Source organism: Xyrauchen texanus, chromosome 16 (assembly GCF_025860055.1).
Source record: "Xyrauchen texanus isolate HMW12.3.18 chromosome 16, RBS_HiC_50CHRs, whole genome shotgun sequence".
Classification (NCBI taxonomy): domain Eukaryota; kingdom Metazoa; phylum Chordata; class Actinopteri; order Cypriniformes; family Catostomidae; genus Xyrauchen; species Xyrauchen texanus.
The window spans coordinates 35,252,521-35,267,836 of NC_068291.1; the positions used below are offsets into that span (position 1 = coordinate 35,252,521).

Consider the following 15,316-nt stretch of genomic DNA (forward strand, 5'->3'; position numbering starts at 1 on the left):
CTTTATGTGAGTGGGCTCTGATAGGGACACGGGAAGTGTAATGCTTGTGTGTAGGGGTGAACACTGGATTGTGGGCACATTTTCTACACATAAGGCATGTTTGCTTTTTACAAGATTTCTTTGGGTCATTCGTGAAAACGGCATTTGAGTGCAGGCAAGCAGACAGTATCACCGGCTTGTTGGCTGCTGAATCCACCACTGCAGTAGCCTGAGAGAAGGGGACTGACAGGGGCCAAGCTTTGACTGTGGTCCGGCCGCGGCGGGACTGAGCCGTCGTTTCCTCAACAAAGCTAGGAGGACTTTGGTTGCTCAGGTTTCAGCGCAATCTTAGGCCGAGGCCCGCTGAGGCGGCGGTCTCGCGGCGGCTGTCTGGCCGCGATCTAGGGCGGCCGCTCTGTCGACACTGAGAAGTCTGGCTTTGCTGAGCTGGGCGCTGTGAAGAGGCTCGTGCAGGAGGCTGGTCACGTGGGCGGCCTGCAGAGGAGCTAACGCGACGAGGCAGGAAGAGATTCATGGCTTGGGTGGCTTTCTGGACTTCCGAGAAACGGTCAACAATGCCACTCACCGCGGAACCGAAGAGACCGGACAGAGAGAGCGGAGCGTTCAGCTTCTCCCATGTCGGCTAGCGTTAGCCATAGGTGTCTCTCGGTCACAGTCAGTGTGGCCATGCACTTCCCTAGGGCTTGAGCTGCAGCTTTGGTGGCGCGAAGGGCGAGATCCGTCGCGCTCCTTAGATCTGAAACAACCTCTGGGTGCCTGCCTTTCTCATCCCACTCTCGAAGAAGGTCCGCTTGGAGGATCTGTAAGACGGCCATGGAATGCAGAGCAGATGCGGCTTGGCCGGCGGCGGCATAGGCGCGGCCAACACAGGTGGAAGTAGTTCTGCAGGCCTTAGACGGGAGCACTGGCTTAGACCGCCATCTCACGGAGGGCGGGCAAAGGTGTGCTGCTACCGAATCCTCGACCGGGGGGATGGAAGAGTAGCCCCTCTCGGTGGCGCCATCCACCGAAGCGAGAGAGGTGGAGACATGGGATCGGTTCCTGGCCGGTTGGGAGCCTGACCACTCCTCGCTGTCCGAAGCCATGATGGAACAGCAGCCCTTATCCTCCGCCTCGTCATCCGAGATGGCAGCAGTGCGGCCGCTCGGCGGCAACTGCGGCGTCCGAGGCGGGGAGGGTGAGCGAGGCTCGAGGAGAGGCTCCGGCGAGGTAGTCGCTTCTAACACCGGTTTCGGCAGCCTTTGGGAGCGGTGCTTCTTTCTCGTGGCGAAGCGAAAGCGCTGGCGGCTTCGGTCTTGAGTGCTCGAGTCGAGCCGCAGGGTCGACATCGAAGCTCCTCGCAGAGGTTGCATCTGCCGTCAGCGGGTGAGCTCTGCATGTTCCAGTCCCAGGCAGAGAGCGCAGATGAGGTGGCGGTCTCCGGCTGATAGGAGCGCGGCATGAGGCGCAGGTGGTGCGAGGCATCTTTAAAAGACGCTCGTTGCTCTTTTTGTGAAGTTCAGCTGAGGAACTAGCTTGCTCTAAAAGGATACGTCGCCCGGATGGCGTAGCTTCGTAGGATGGCTGAAGGTGGCGAAGACGGCCGGCTTCTTCGACGCTGTCCAAGCTTGCTAGATGCCCCTCGAACGGCGACGCGGCTTCTGCAGTTCAGAGATGCGAAGAGCTTCGCTGAATAGATGAAAATTGGGGTTCCAGCCTACTGAACTTACACTTATATGCACTCTAGCCACGGCCATTCTGGCGGGCTTTGATACAGTGACGGCTGGCGCCTCTCATTGGGCCGAGTTCACTCAAGTTCGATCTATAGGCTGCAGCAGTTGCGCAGAGCAACCAATGAGCTCGCTAGCTAGCCCGCTCAAGGTATGCAGCTGCTGCACTGCGTTGACAATGGATACAAAATTAAGGATAATTTTTTGGCTTCAATATCTCAGAAAAGATGAATCTTTCCCGTAGCATAAGCTAGCTTACGCAATACCAGAGAACCTCTCGTAAGAGAACCTAAATCGGCCAGTCGGGCACCCCGTTGCAGTGGCAGATGTAGAAATCTTAATTTGCAGCATGGTGCACCACAGGAGCTAATAAAGGTTAAGAGACTAACTGAACGGCAAAAGACACAGGCAATACCTCTTCCGATTTGAGGCACTGCCCACATCTCTCTGCCTTGCTGAATAGAGTGAAGGTGGAATTTAGATGTGTCCCTACTGCCAGCATTAATGACCTTGTCATCCTTAGTTTAGGATTCTTCATCTGCTCTCTTGCACGAACACTGACAGTTTAATGAACATTGATTGGCTTTTTTTGTCTGATGTTTCTCTCATTATGTCATTGAGACAAAGCTGGGTACAGGTCAGGCAGATCTCTCTGTGCTGCATAGATGATGATGATGATGATACAGTAGATCATATCACAGATACACACCTTAATTAAACAGCCCGCGCTCACTCAATATTAGAAACTAAATCAATACATTTGTATTCCAGAGCTGTGGCCGTCTGTGTTAATCGAAATATTATGTGAAACATGATGAAGAAACATGATGCATGCCTCAAGCAAGGCCAGTGGCTTTATGAGAAAACAGATATATACAGTGAGGAAAATAAGTATTTGAACACCCTGCTATTTTGCAAGTTCTCCCACTTGGAAATCATGGAGGGGTCTGAAATTGTCATCGTAGGTGCATGTCCACTGTGAGAGACATAATCTAAAAAAAAATCCAGAAATCACAATGTATGATTTTTTTAACTATTTATTTGTATGATACAGCTGCAAATAAGTATTTGAACACCAGTCTATCAGCTAGAATTCTGACCCTCAAAGACCTGTTAGTCTGCCTTTAAAATGTCCACCTCCACTCCATTTATTATCCTAAATTAGATGCACCTGTTTGAGGTCGTTAGCTGCATAAAGACACCTGTCCACCCCATACAATCAGTAAGAATCCAACTACTAACATGGCCAAGACCAAAGAGCTGTCCAAAGACACTAGAGACAAAATTGTACACCTCCACAAGGCTGGAAAGGGCTATGGGGAAATTTCCAAGCAGCTTGGTGAAAAAAGGTCCACTGTTGGAGCAATCATTAGAAAATGGAAGAAGCTAAACATGACTGTCAATCTCCCTCGGACTGGGGCTCCATGCAAGATCTCACCTCGTGGGGTCTCAATGATCCTAAGAAAGGTGAGAAATCAGCCCAGAACTACACGGGAGGAGCTGGTCAATGACCTGAAAAGAGCTGGGACCACCGTTTCCAAGGTTACTGTTGGTAATACACTAAGACGTCATGGTTTGAAATCATGCATGGCACGGAAGGTTCCCCTGCTTAAACCAGCACATGTCAAGGCCCGTCTTAAGTTTGCCAATGACCATTTGGATGATCCAGAGGAGTCCTGGGAGAAAGTCATGTGGTCAGATGAGACAAAAATAGAACTTTTTGGTCATAATTCCACTAACCGTATTTGGAGGAAGAAGAATGATGAGTACCATCCCAAGAACACCATCCCTACTGTGAAGCATGGGGGTGGTAGCATCATGCTTTGTGGGTGTTTTTCTGCACATGGGACAGGGCGACTGCACTGTATTAAGGAGAGGATGACCGGGGCCATGTATTGCGAGATTTTGGGGAACAACCTCCTTCCCTCAGTTAGAGCATTGAAGATGGGTCGAGGCTGGGTCTTCCAACATGACAATGACCCGAAGCACACAGCCAGGATAACCAAGGAGTGGCTCTGTAAGAAGCATATCAAGGTTCTGGCGTGGCCTAGCCAGTCTCCAGACCTAAACCCAATAGAGAATCTTTGGAGGGAGCTCAAACTCCGTGTTTCTCAGCGACAGCCCAGAAACCTTATTGATCTAGAGAAGATCTGTGTGGAGGAGTGGGCCAAAATCCCTCCTGCAGTGTGTGCAAACCTGGTGAAAAACTACAGGAAACGTTTGACCTCTGTAATTGCAAACAAAGGCTACTGTATCAAATATTAACATTGATTTTCTCAGGTGTTCAAATACTTATTTGCAGCTGTATCATACAAATAAATATTTAAAAATCATACATTGTGATTTCTGGATTTTTTTTTTTATGTCTCTCACAGTGGACATGCACCTACGATGACAATTTCAGACCCCTCCATGATTTCGAAGTGGGAGAACTTGCAAAATAGCAGGGTGTTCAAATACTTATTTTCCTCACTGTATGTGCACACACAAATTCATGCACATGTTCGTTAGCTCTTTTTATCATGGGTTTGCTTTTTTTTTTTACAGTTTAATAGTCCTACGGCATGACAAATTAATTTTGATTGTGCAAGTATTTACCATAGTCTCTCAATTAGGTTATTGAAAGTTTATGAAAATAATCATAAACAATGCACCCTTTAACAGGCCTCTCTACATATCATGTACTAAAGTACATTTTGGGATATGATATCCTGTTGAAAAAAAAACTTAATGTACTCAACCCGATTGACGCATCTTTACTATTTGGTTGCTGTATGGTCTACTCATTTATCATTGACTTTTCGTTACGGTGATACGGTATACTTGCCTGGTTGCTTTTGTCATTTGCCAACCCAACACACACCATAAATCAATTCACAATTAAATGTTACCCCCTCATACCCTTAGACAACCATTGGGGCTGTAACATTAAGCAAAAAATTTGTGGTGGTTGCTAATAGCTATTTAATTTAATATTGCTTTTTATAATAGTTATGAATGGTATTTTATCAGAAACTATTTTTACCATGGTCAATTTTAGTAAGGAAAGACACAGATAAGTAAGTTTAATTGTGTTCTATTTTGAGATTTTCTATTATGACTTATAGTATTAAGTTGCCTACAAATCTGTTTTGTACTTTTGTAACATTATAGAGATAAACAAATGTGATTTCTCCCACATAAGTTTAACACATCACAGGTTTTCATTATAAAAGAGATATGTTTAGGGGAAAAACATTATATTTCAAATTAAAAGTAGTCTACGCAGGACTGCTTTTGTTATTGTCGGAAAGAACTACAAAATGCCAATAAATAAATTATAATTTTTTTCTGGGTGTGCCCAATTTCAGGTTAAAATATATTTAGATGAACTGTTACAATGCAGGACACGTGCCACACGTCATGCTAATGTCATATCAGCTATTGGCATGTCCTCTTGAACGTGCATTAAAACTTAGATGCACATATGCATGCAAGATCTTAATGCTGATTAATAGTACTCAGTGTCTATGAAGGATAATATGTATCTAAAGGTTCACCTGCATTAAAGAGAGAGCAAAAAACTAGTCTGATTAAACATTCCATCTATTCAGTCATCAATTAGTGAGATGGAATGTCAGTTAAAACCCTTTATATATTGAATTAGCCTCTCCCTTGTGTAATCCTTTTTTGCTACTCATTTGACTTCCATGAACAGTGTTTCATTCGGCATGTGATTGAATAAGTTATGTGCTCATTAATTACATACTAAAATAAAAGCAGGGCTTAATGAATGTACTAAAATGTCGAATGTGGATGGCATTTTTATACAGCCACATCAACTGCTTTAATTATCTCTGTTTACAAATCAAAAACGAAAGAGAGAGGTGCATTTTACGTGACAATACAGTGCATGACTGCCCTCGCGTGTTCTCAAATAGATTTATGAGACGTTTTGAAAGGTAACGCTGTGTATCTATGGACTCTCTCAAGATGGCTGACTGTGCTCTTCTGAGTAACAGCAGTCCCTTATTCACTCTCTGAAGATCTCACACGGCTCATTCCACAACATGCAGAGACACTGGAACCCTGGGGTCCTTTTAGCCCACTCAGCCAAATGTAAAATATGAAAATAAACTTCTGCTCACTCACATTAAAAGCACATTTCTGATACAGGCTATGATTGCCTACACTGAAAAAAAAATTATGAGTTGGATTTACTTAAAATATATACTTAGCATTTTTGCATCACACTTTTTAAGCAAATTAAACTAAAGGTCATTTTAAGACAATTTTGCTGGAAAAACTTTGTTAGATATTCATAAATATATGAGATCATTCAACTTCCTTTACTTAAAGAATTCACACCAAAAGATTTAACAAATAATGTTGTTGTTTCAACTTAACTATAAAACCCATATATACATGTGTTAACATGTTATAATTACTAACCGGATTATTATTACAGCATCATGACAATCAAGCTGTAAGATTGGAAATAACTACAGCCAAAAAGATTATAAAGTGATTTTTATTACACTAATATCATGTTAACATGCATATTGTGTATATCTTTTGGCTATACTTTCGAAACAGTGAGTATTTTAAAGTGTATGGATTGGCTCCCCCATCCGTTGTAATTTACTTGATGTGATCGGGATAGCTTTTTCAAGTGAGATTTTTGTGGTAATCAACGTTATACTAAAATGCTGTCAACTGAGCCTAACTTGTATTTAACCCAGAATACTCCTTTTACTTTGGCACAGTTGAGCGCATCCTAACAGTGTGCAACAAATGTGTATCAGTATGAAAGAAAAACAAACAAACAAACCAACAGAGAAATTACAAGTCTTATTATAGCTTCATAGTGCAGAACGTTTCAGTGGAAGTGGAAACAGAATCAGACCAGACATGTTCTTCCACTGTCATACAAAATGCATACAAACTGTCCAATTAGTTGACAATGTCTGAACACAATTGACAGGCAACTGTATAAAAAATAAATATATATATATATATATTGAATCGTTGCCTCTGAATGCTTTCCTCCTATAGGATTCCAAAGGTTGCTGCACATCTTGTCTTGCTGCTATATGGAAAGATGGATATTCAAATGTTGATAAAGTTAAGAGAAAAAATGAGAAAAAACATAAAAGGTTTAATATCAAACTACACTCATTTCATGCGTTAAACAACTGCATACAAACACACACACACTCGCACACACACACAATGAAATAGGGGAGACAAGGACTAGATGTCACACGTGGAAGTTGTCACAGGGGCTACAGTATATCTCAGTAACAAAGGGTTTCAGGAAAAATTCCAGTTACACAGATGTGTACCTTTTTTCTTTGTAATAACAGTTGAAATCTTCAGTATAGAGTTCCGGTAGCAAATATTTTATGATCCAAGAGCCAACTTAAAAAAAATATATATACCCTGAAAAATATCCACTTAAGTGATATTAATAAATAAAATGATTACACATGCTCACTCAAGTGCAACATAGTCTCACAACTTACAATTATCTATACAACATAGCGTAATTGCTATTTCTTCAAATGAGATCTGGCCTTCTATACAACACTTTATTTTAAGAAAGGAAAGCTTTGTGATTTCAGAAGTGCAAATGTACATTTGTGTAGAGAAATAGCCAATTAATGTGCAGGTAACTGTTTTAATTGTTAAAAATATTATAATTATTTTACTTCTAATATCTCAATCATTATTTCTAGTGCCTTGATGTTAAACCGTTGACATTTCAGTTTAGAGATCTTGTAGGTGCTCTCTACTACACTGCCCTGGAAAGCTAAAATGCTGTTAGAGCAACACGGAAACTGAGAGAAAAGGCTTCAAAGTTTCTTGATTGTCCAGCCAAATGTGGAATTAAAAGTCTCAATTTGTTTTCTATGAATCTGAGCTTTTTTATAACCAAAACAGTATGTCACAGGACAGAACATAATCTAATAGACTCAATTTTGTTCTTAACAAATTTTGGACTAGATCTGTACGTACTTGACTTATCAGGGCTGTACAGAATTGTCCTTAGGATTAATTATCTACCTCTCCATGTAGTGACGTCACAATCTGCCCACCCCCCATTTCTAATCCTTGTTCCGGAAACAACACAGGCCGTCACTCTTGCCACATACTTGATGGCATGTTTCTGTCCATCCACATCAGCCCCGCTTCTCAATAACATTGATACAAAATCATTTTGATATGCTTTCACTCAGAGTTAATCATCAGATACTGTAGAGGTTAGCAGCACTTATCATTTTCTCTTTCTCGCTGTCTTCACTGATGGCAAGTTTGACCTCATTTTCTCTCTCCCACTCTCTGCTTGGTATGCTGGATGTAAAATTAACATTGGCAGGGCCTTAGGCACGACTGAAAAGCAACTAATTGCACATATTGATCACTGTGTAATTGTAGGGTTTGTAAATTCTTTTTAGGTATCACTATTTAGGACACATGCTTCCAGGATGGAGTTTTCACAGCTGAGGATTAAATGAGTATTTGCTGCTGCTAGCTCTATTATGGATCTTCTCTGGGAGATACTGTGTGATTACTGTATGTGATCACTTTTTGTCATTGCATAAACCATTTAATTTAGCTGTATTATATTATGTAGTCTAATGTGTATTTTCTTCATTTATTTATATTTAAATGCCACCTTTTCAAACAGTGTTTAAAAGTTATGTAAAATGATGTATAATGTAAATATTTCAAATTCTGCACCGTCATTATAGAATGTAGCAAATGAAAACAAAACAAACTAAATAAAACATTATGACACTAACTATGCTAACTCATAATGCTAACTATAACAGGTATAGGATGGCTGCATCTCTCTCTCTCTCTCTCATAATGGTGCCCCCTGCTCATCTTTATCCGCCTCCCGGCTGATTAGGTGACTCAGCAGCGGCCATGCACCCTCATGGCCCGGCCACGGCCACCTCCTTGTCACGCTAACATATAATCTTGGAAGAATATTGCCTGCCTGTACCATTCTCATCCCGCAATAAACAAGTTAGGGAGAAAAAAATCCTGCATAGACAGCAGTGAAGCTTTGATTTTTCGATTGATGACACCTTATTTTCACCCTCTACGTCATGTCGAGTCAAAGCAGACATTTTATGCCCTACTGGCTTTTCTAATACAGTACTACTGGAGTTTCTTCTCCAGTGCATTTAATGACAGTTACTGAACATTCTCGGGCTGGAGAGAGAGGGCATCTCTGCATCCATCAGCCCCATCTTAGTGGTATGCTTTGGTTGGTCACTTGTGTGGCAGCCCACTAAAATGAGCAGATGTTTTCAACATTTCCCAGGAGAGATCCGTTCATTTACCTGTTGAGCCAGCTAATCATTATCAGTGAATATTGGCAAAATTCTGTGCATTTAAGTCATTGTAATGCATTGTTTGTTTTTAAAATCATGCCATGCAAGTTTTTGGACAAAATCGAAACATTTGGACTCGACCAAATCCAAAAATGTGGATCTTGGTGTAAATAGGCCAAGTCTTTTTTTTAAATATATATATATATATATATACACTTTTTTGTCAAATTAAGAGCATGTTTTGTCCTCTCAAAATGTTTGCTTTAGCTTAGTGCAGGGGACAGATTTTCAAAGCTTGCTTTTACCTCTTACTACTCCATAAACACATCTTGTTTTCTTTTGTCTGCAGAGGCGTCCATCCTAAGCTATGATGGGAGCATGTACATGAAAGTGGTGATGCCAACAGTGATGCACACTGAAGCTGAGGACGTGTCCCTTCGCTTTATGTCTCAGCGGGCGTATGGCCTGCTCATGGCCACCACCTCCCGTGACTCTGCCGATACTCTTCGGCTGGAGCTGGACGGAAGTCGTGTCAAACTCACGGTCAACTTAGGTATTGTATACAACCTCCTCCTCCTTCAGGATGCATCTCTTTCTATCCCTCTTTCTCTGTCAGTCATTACAGCCCCACCTTCACCTTCCTCTACGTACATCATTACAGTCATTAATAAGATATATTAAGATGTTGTTTTATTGTTTGCTTTATTTGCATGGTTCAGACATTATATTAAGTTCAGTTTGTATTGATTGTTTTCTTAACTTATAAAGAAATTAACATCTTGAATTTAACAAAAATTTCAGCTATTAATTGAAAGGGTTGGGCGGTTAAAGACAAAACATTTGAGTTAAAGACAATAGACTTAAAACAGTGCATTTTAAATAAAAACTGTAAATTCTGATTGGACAGTCGATGCCATAGTAAAATAGTCGATGTATGCAAACCTGTGACTGTACTTCGGTTAAATTCTATATTTATTCAGCCAGTTGCAATGTTGCAACAGTAAACGACTAAAACATTTTTTTCCCCTTGACTTTCTTGTATATTTGCACTGCTGCATTTTTCTCTGTTGCGCTCACATGTAAATAACATAAAGCAGCCCTAGCCACTAATAGTTATGCAAATATATCTACTGCTTTATAAATGATATACAGTAGCAAAATCTCTACCAGTTGACAAATTTCTAACGTTGCATGGCATATATTATCGTCACACCGCCCTGTCCTAATTGACACAATGATTGGTGCATCTTTTAAATATACTGACCATGATCATCGTCATAGTGATGACAAAAAGTCCTTTGAGAGAGTCACAGCACTGCCTAACAGATACTTTTACTTTGATATCGATTTTTTAAAAGATGGGTAATTACTTTTTATGATTAGAGACACAAGTGTTGTGACTTTCTGATTGTCAACTTAACTCTAAATCTTGTCATCTTCACTACTTGATCATGTCTTCAATAACTCTTTTCAACCTCATTTTCTGTCACAATTCTGTTTGTATCACATTTGTGATTTGGTTGGCATTTCCTTTCTGTTACATCACTTCCTTTTAACCACCATCACTCCTCTTCCTCCCGTTCTATGCCACACATCCTCCATGCTTTGTCAAAAGATGGTATTCACCCCTTCAAAGGCCTTTAGCCTGCGGCCCGGTCGGCAAACAGCCCGAGAACAGAGCTCTCAGCTTCACCTGCAGCTGGTAGCACCTCTTAATCCTCAACCCTCCACCATTACTGTTAGATGAGAGATGAGAGACCCTAACAGGTCATTAAGTCACTGTGTCATCATTAAAGCAAGTGACATAACAGCCTGAGGTTTGACAGTAACACTGATCATATGAGAAAGAACAGCCATAGTAGAGATAAACTTAGCCCAAACACTGTAAATGTACTGTCCTGAAAGAGATGAGAATGTCTTGTCACTGCATGCACAAATAAATCTGCTGTAAGATTTGACAGCCTTGCAGCCTTAAACCATACATTAACTGTATAAATACAGTATGTATATCATTAGAGGTATGTACAGGACTGTCCTAGTTTCTAAAATACCAGATTATTTTACTATTAGGACATTTAAGACGTCTACAACTATGCTTTACAAACAAATCAAGACTATAGAATTATTTGTAATGACTTATTTGAGTAGTACAGTGTGAAAAATATCTTGTTGGAGGTACAGAGGCCACTGCATGGTGCTGGTGCTTATTGGATCGAGGCTGTTTGCTCCCACTTTTCTGTTGCGGTTGACGACACATGGTAAATCCAGCCACATAGAACCTAATCCAGAGCATAGTGCCATTCAAAATCAGACAGCAGATTAAAAGTTTTCAATGTATTGCAATTTAAGAGACTCTAAATTAGCCTGTTTGCATATTTGGTTCCTTTAAATCTATTCAATCAATGTTTAGGACATTGTTTTGATATTTCAAACTGAAAATGCCCCAACACCAACTTTTTGCTAAATATAATAAAGCTATTATAGCATATTTAGCTAATGAGTTGGTATGATTTCAATGGGGGCAGAATCTCAAATAGAAAAGTAAAAACATAATAAAATAAAAAAATAAAAAGCTCTGGATTGAATAATCATTGTGGTTGGTGAGCTACAAGCGGCCATTTTATAACTTAATTTTATAACTTAATAATCAAAAATGATTAAATTGCTGATTCCTAAATGTGTAAAACGTGTAACAGAATCAGTAAAAACAAAAAAAATTATTCATAGCCATGATTATTTACAGTTGCAGCTAAACCAATTATATTGTTATAGATAGCCTTTACATGAAATGGTTTTGTATCATTAAAAAAATGGCCGCTTCTTTGCATGTGGACGTCCCCGGAAGGGTGGAATTATTGTTTTTGGATGTCTGCAGCTGTAACCTTGAAGGATGCAATTTCATCTGTCATTTATTCTCCCCCATCTAGACTGTATCAGGATAAACTGTAACTCCAGTAAGTTAACACTCAAATTTTGCTCCTAATGATTCTCTTGTTGAAAGGAATGTATTGAGTCTTGTACCTTTTTCTCCATTAAGTCAAGGAGAGTTTGCATTTAGTGTAAGGGTCAGTTGATGAATCTCTCCAATCGGGATTACTGATTCGTAAATGGTGGTGACTTAATAATCATGGCTTGTTTTTGATGGCCTATAATTTACCTGTCATGTGGAGTTATTTCCTACCCTATTAGCGTCAAATAAAGAAATGGCTTGAAGGTCTTAATGTGTATTTTTAACCTTGGAGGTTGAAGTTTTAGTTTAGGTACAGTAATTACTGCATTTAGTCTGGAATGCAATGTTTAGTGTAGCTCATTGCATGCATACATATTCAATATTTTGTGCATGCTGAAATATACTGTATGTATAATAATTTATTTTAAGAGAAGTCTTTTTGTGATGCAGCAACTACAGTTTATGATTCTATATTTAAACACCTTATAAAGTCACCACATATCAAATGCGTTTTCTAAAATTAGACCTGTTGGTAAATATTAATTTCAGGGTGTTATTATGACATGATGTGAAATGTTTTTGTCATGTTTCTTTGTTTGTTCATATGTTTTCTGGGTTGGTTGCTTTTTGTTTAACCCTGCCTTGGTCTTAACGATCAAGTCCCTACTTTGTCCTTAAGGGTCAAATTGACTATGTTCAAATTCAAAAGCTTGTAATAAGGGCTCTGTATGCTTATGCACGCTCGCTCTCTCTCTCTCTCTCTCTCTCTCTCTCTACCTCTACCTCTACCTCTCTACCTACTTTTGGTCTTAAATTGTTCTTCTAGGTGCCTGCTAACACTTGCATTTTAGACATCCAGTCTTTTTTGAGAAGCCTCACCCTAAAATTGTAGAAAAGTTCAAAATGTTATTATAAGAACAGTCATACTAGAAATGTCACACACACACACCCACAAACAATCATTGACAACAAATGCAAACACAAAAATGCATTAAAAAAGAAAAGTATTATAAACTAATTGTTGTTTGAATATGTTCCTGAATATTGATGATACAATGTTATACATCATTGCAAATCTCAGGTGAACTGTGAACCTCGATTGGACACAATGTCTTCTGGTAATCCATAGACTATGAATACTTGGTGGAATAGAGCATTAGCAGTTTCCATAGCCATAGATAAACCCTTGAGAGGGACAAGTCTACATGATTTTGAAAATCGGTCGATAATTAAAGTATGGTGGTGTATCCGTTGGAGTTTGGCATGTCAGTGACAAATCGATGGACAGGTGGGACCATGGTCTTTGGGGTATTGGCAATGGTTGGAGTAATCCTGTGGGCAGTTCCCTGGGGGAACAGGGTGCCAGGGTGTCCTGTGCTCAATGATGTGTGGACCCATTGGATAGTTCTCAGACATAGAGCTTGTGGTACAAAGTGCTTGGTTGGGGGGTAGTTAGGTGGTGACAGTTTGTGCTGTTGTGATCGTTATATATCTTCCATGAAATCCCAACTAATCGGTGCAATGATGACAGATGGTGGTAGGATTGATCCAGGATGAGGTTGGATGTGGGGTGGATCATGCCTGCGTGAAAGTGTGTCTGATTTGCTCTTTTTGCTGCCAGGATGGTAAATGACGGTAAAATTGAACCCAGTGAAGAACAATGAACATCGGCTTGATGTGGATTCAGTCTCTTGGCTGCCTTGATGTATTCAGGGATCTTGTGATCATTGATAACTTGGAATGTGTGGACTGCCCCCTCTAATCAGTGACGCCACTCTTCGAATGCTGCCTTCATGGAAAGTAATCCCTTGTTCCCCACATCATTGTTCGTTAAGCGTAATTTAACTTTCTGGAGAGAAAAAAAATGCACATGGGTAAAGCTTACCTGGGGTTCCGTGATGTTGTGACAGGACCACTCCAATCCCACAATCAGAGGTGTCTTCAACAATGAAAGGAAGATTGGGGTCGGGTGTTTCAGTATAGGAGTGGTCATGAAGCTTGACTTGAGGGAGACGAAGGCTTGGTATGTGTTGTCGTTCCATGGCAACTTGTTGGGTTTTCCCTTGAGCAATGACATGAGTGGTGCTACGATGATACTGTAGATACTGATGAAGTGGCAGTAGAAATTGTCAAAGCCCAGAAATATCTGTAGTTCTTTGTGGAAAGTCAATGCCATTCGGTAACTGCTGTGATTTTAGAGACTACACCTTGGTGGCTGATATTTTAACCTTGGAATGTGGTATGGGAGATATGAAACTCAAATTTATTTTGCCTTGACAAATAGCTGGTGTTCCTGGAGATGTGATAGGACTGTCCTGACATATTTGAGAATAGATGATGATGTTGTCAATGTAGGCCACCACACACTGATTCAGTAGGTCTCATTGACAAAAGACTGGAAAACAGAGGGGGCTTTACCAAGTCCATACAGCATGACCATATATTCAAAGTGCCCCCTGGTGGTAATGAATTCAGTTTTACACTCATTTCCTCCTCTGATTCTGATGAGGTTACAAGCACTTCTTAGATCGAGCTTAGTATACATCTTAGCCTCACATAGTTGTTCAATGGCTGAGGGTAAAATTGGCAATGGGTAACGGTATTTTAAGGTGACAGAGTTCAAGCCTCAATAGTCAATACTCGGACGTAAACCTCCATCATTTTCCTCCACGAAGAAAAAACCTGCAGCTGCTGGGGAGGTGGAGAGACGGATGTAACCAGAGGCAAGGGCTTTCTCGATGCAAGTTTCCATAGCTAGGGTCTGCATGACAATGTATAAGCCTTGGGAGCGTTGTCAACTGTGGTGATATTAATTGTTTTTATTCATTGAATGGTGGATATATTGAGCTCTTGTACTATCTCTTGATTTATGAGATTCAAAGCAGCCCCAGAATCCACTAAAGCTGTAAAAAAAATGATATGATCACCAATGGAGATCTCTACAGGCAACAAAAAACTGTGAAGGATAGGTGATACAAAGTTCGTGGTACTCAATTTCAGCTTTGATTCATGGGAAATACTTGTGTGGATATGCAGCATTGAGATGACCTGGTTCACCACAGTAATAGCAAAGTTTTTCGTTACATCGACGTTGGCGTTCCTCCATAGAAACACAGGTGTAAACAACTTGCATAGGTTCGGGTGATTCAGTGGATTCCTGTGCCTGCACTGAAACTGTAGACTTAGAAGCGGAGTGAAACTGGGGCCGTGGAACATTACGAAGCAGGTTATCCATCTTGACAGCCATGGTAATAAATTCTGAAAGAGTAGAACCCTCACCCTTGCATGTCAGTTCTGCCTTGAGTTCTTGGTGAAGCCCCTCGTGGAAAACA

The 15,316-nt window shown here is 40.6% G+C and overlaps 1 protein-coding gene across 19 annotated transcripts in view; it reads left to right on the plus strand.

Annotated features, from left to right (window-relative positions):
* LOC127656955 (neurexin-3a) overlaps positions 1–15,316 on the plus strand; it is a 421,181-nt gene that overhangs the window by 135,184 nt on the left and 270,681 nt on the right. For 16 of the 19 annotated variants that reach the window (XR_007972220.1, XR_007972221.1, XR_007972222.1 and 13 more), the window contains exons 10-11: positions 9,384–9,587; positions 11,962–11,988. Coding sequence is in view for 16 of the 19 variants with exons in the window: in XM_052145540.1 (XP_052001500.1) it covers positions 9,384–9,587; positions 11,962–11,988 (231 nt within the window). In the remaining 3 variants the exon portion in view is untranslated. The remainder of the gene's footprint in view (positions 1–9,383; positions 9,588–11,961; positions 11,989–15,316) is intronic. The other 3 variants (XM_052145535.1, XM_052145537.1, XM_052145538.1) reach the window with 1 other exon arrangement.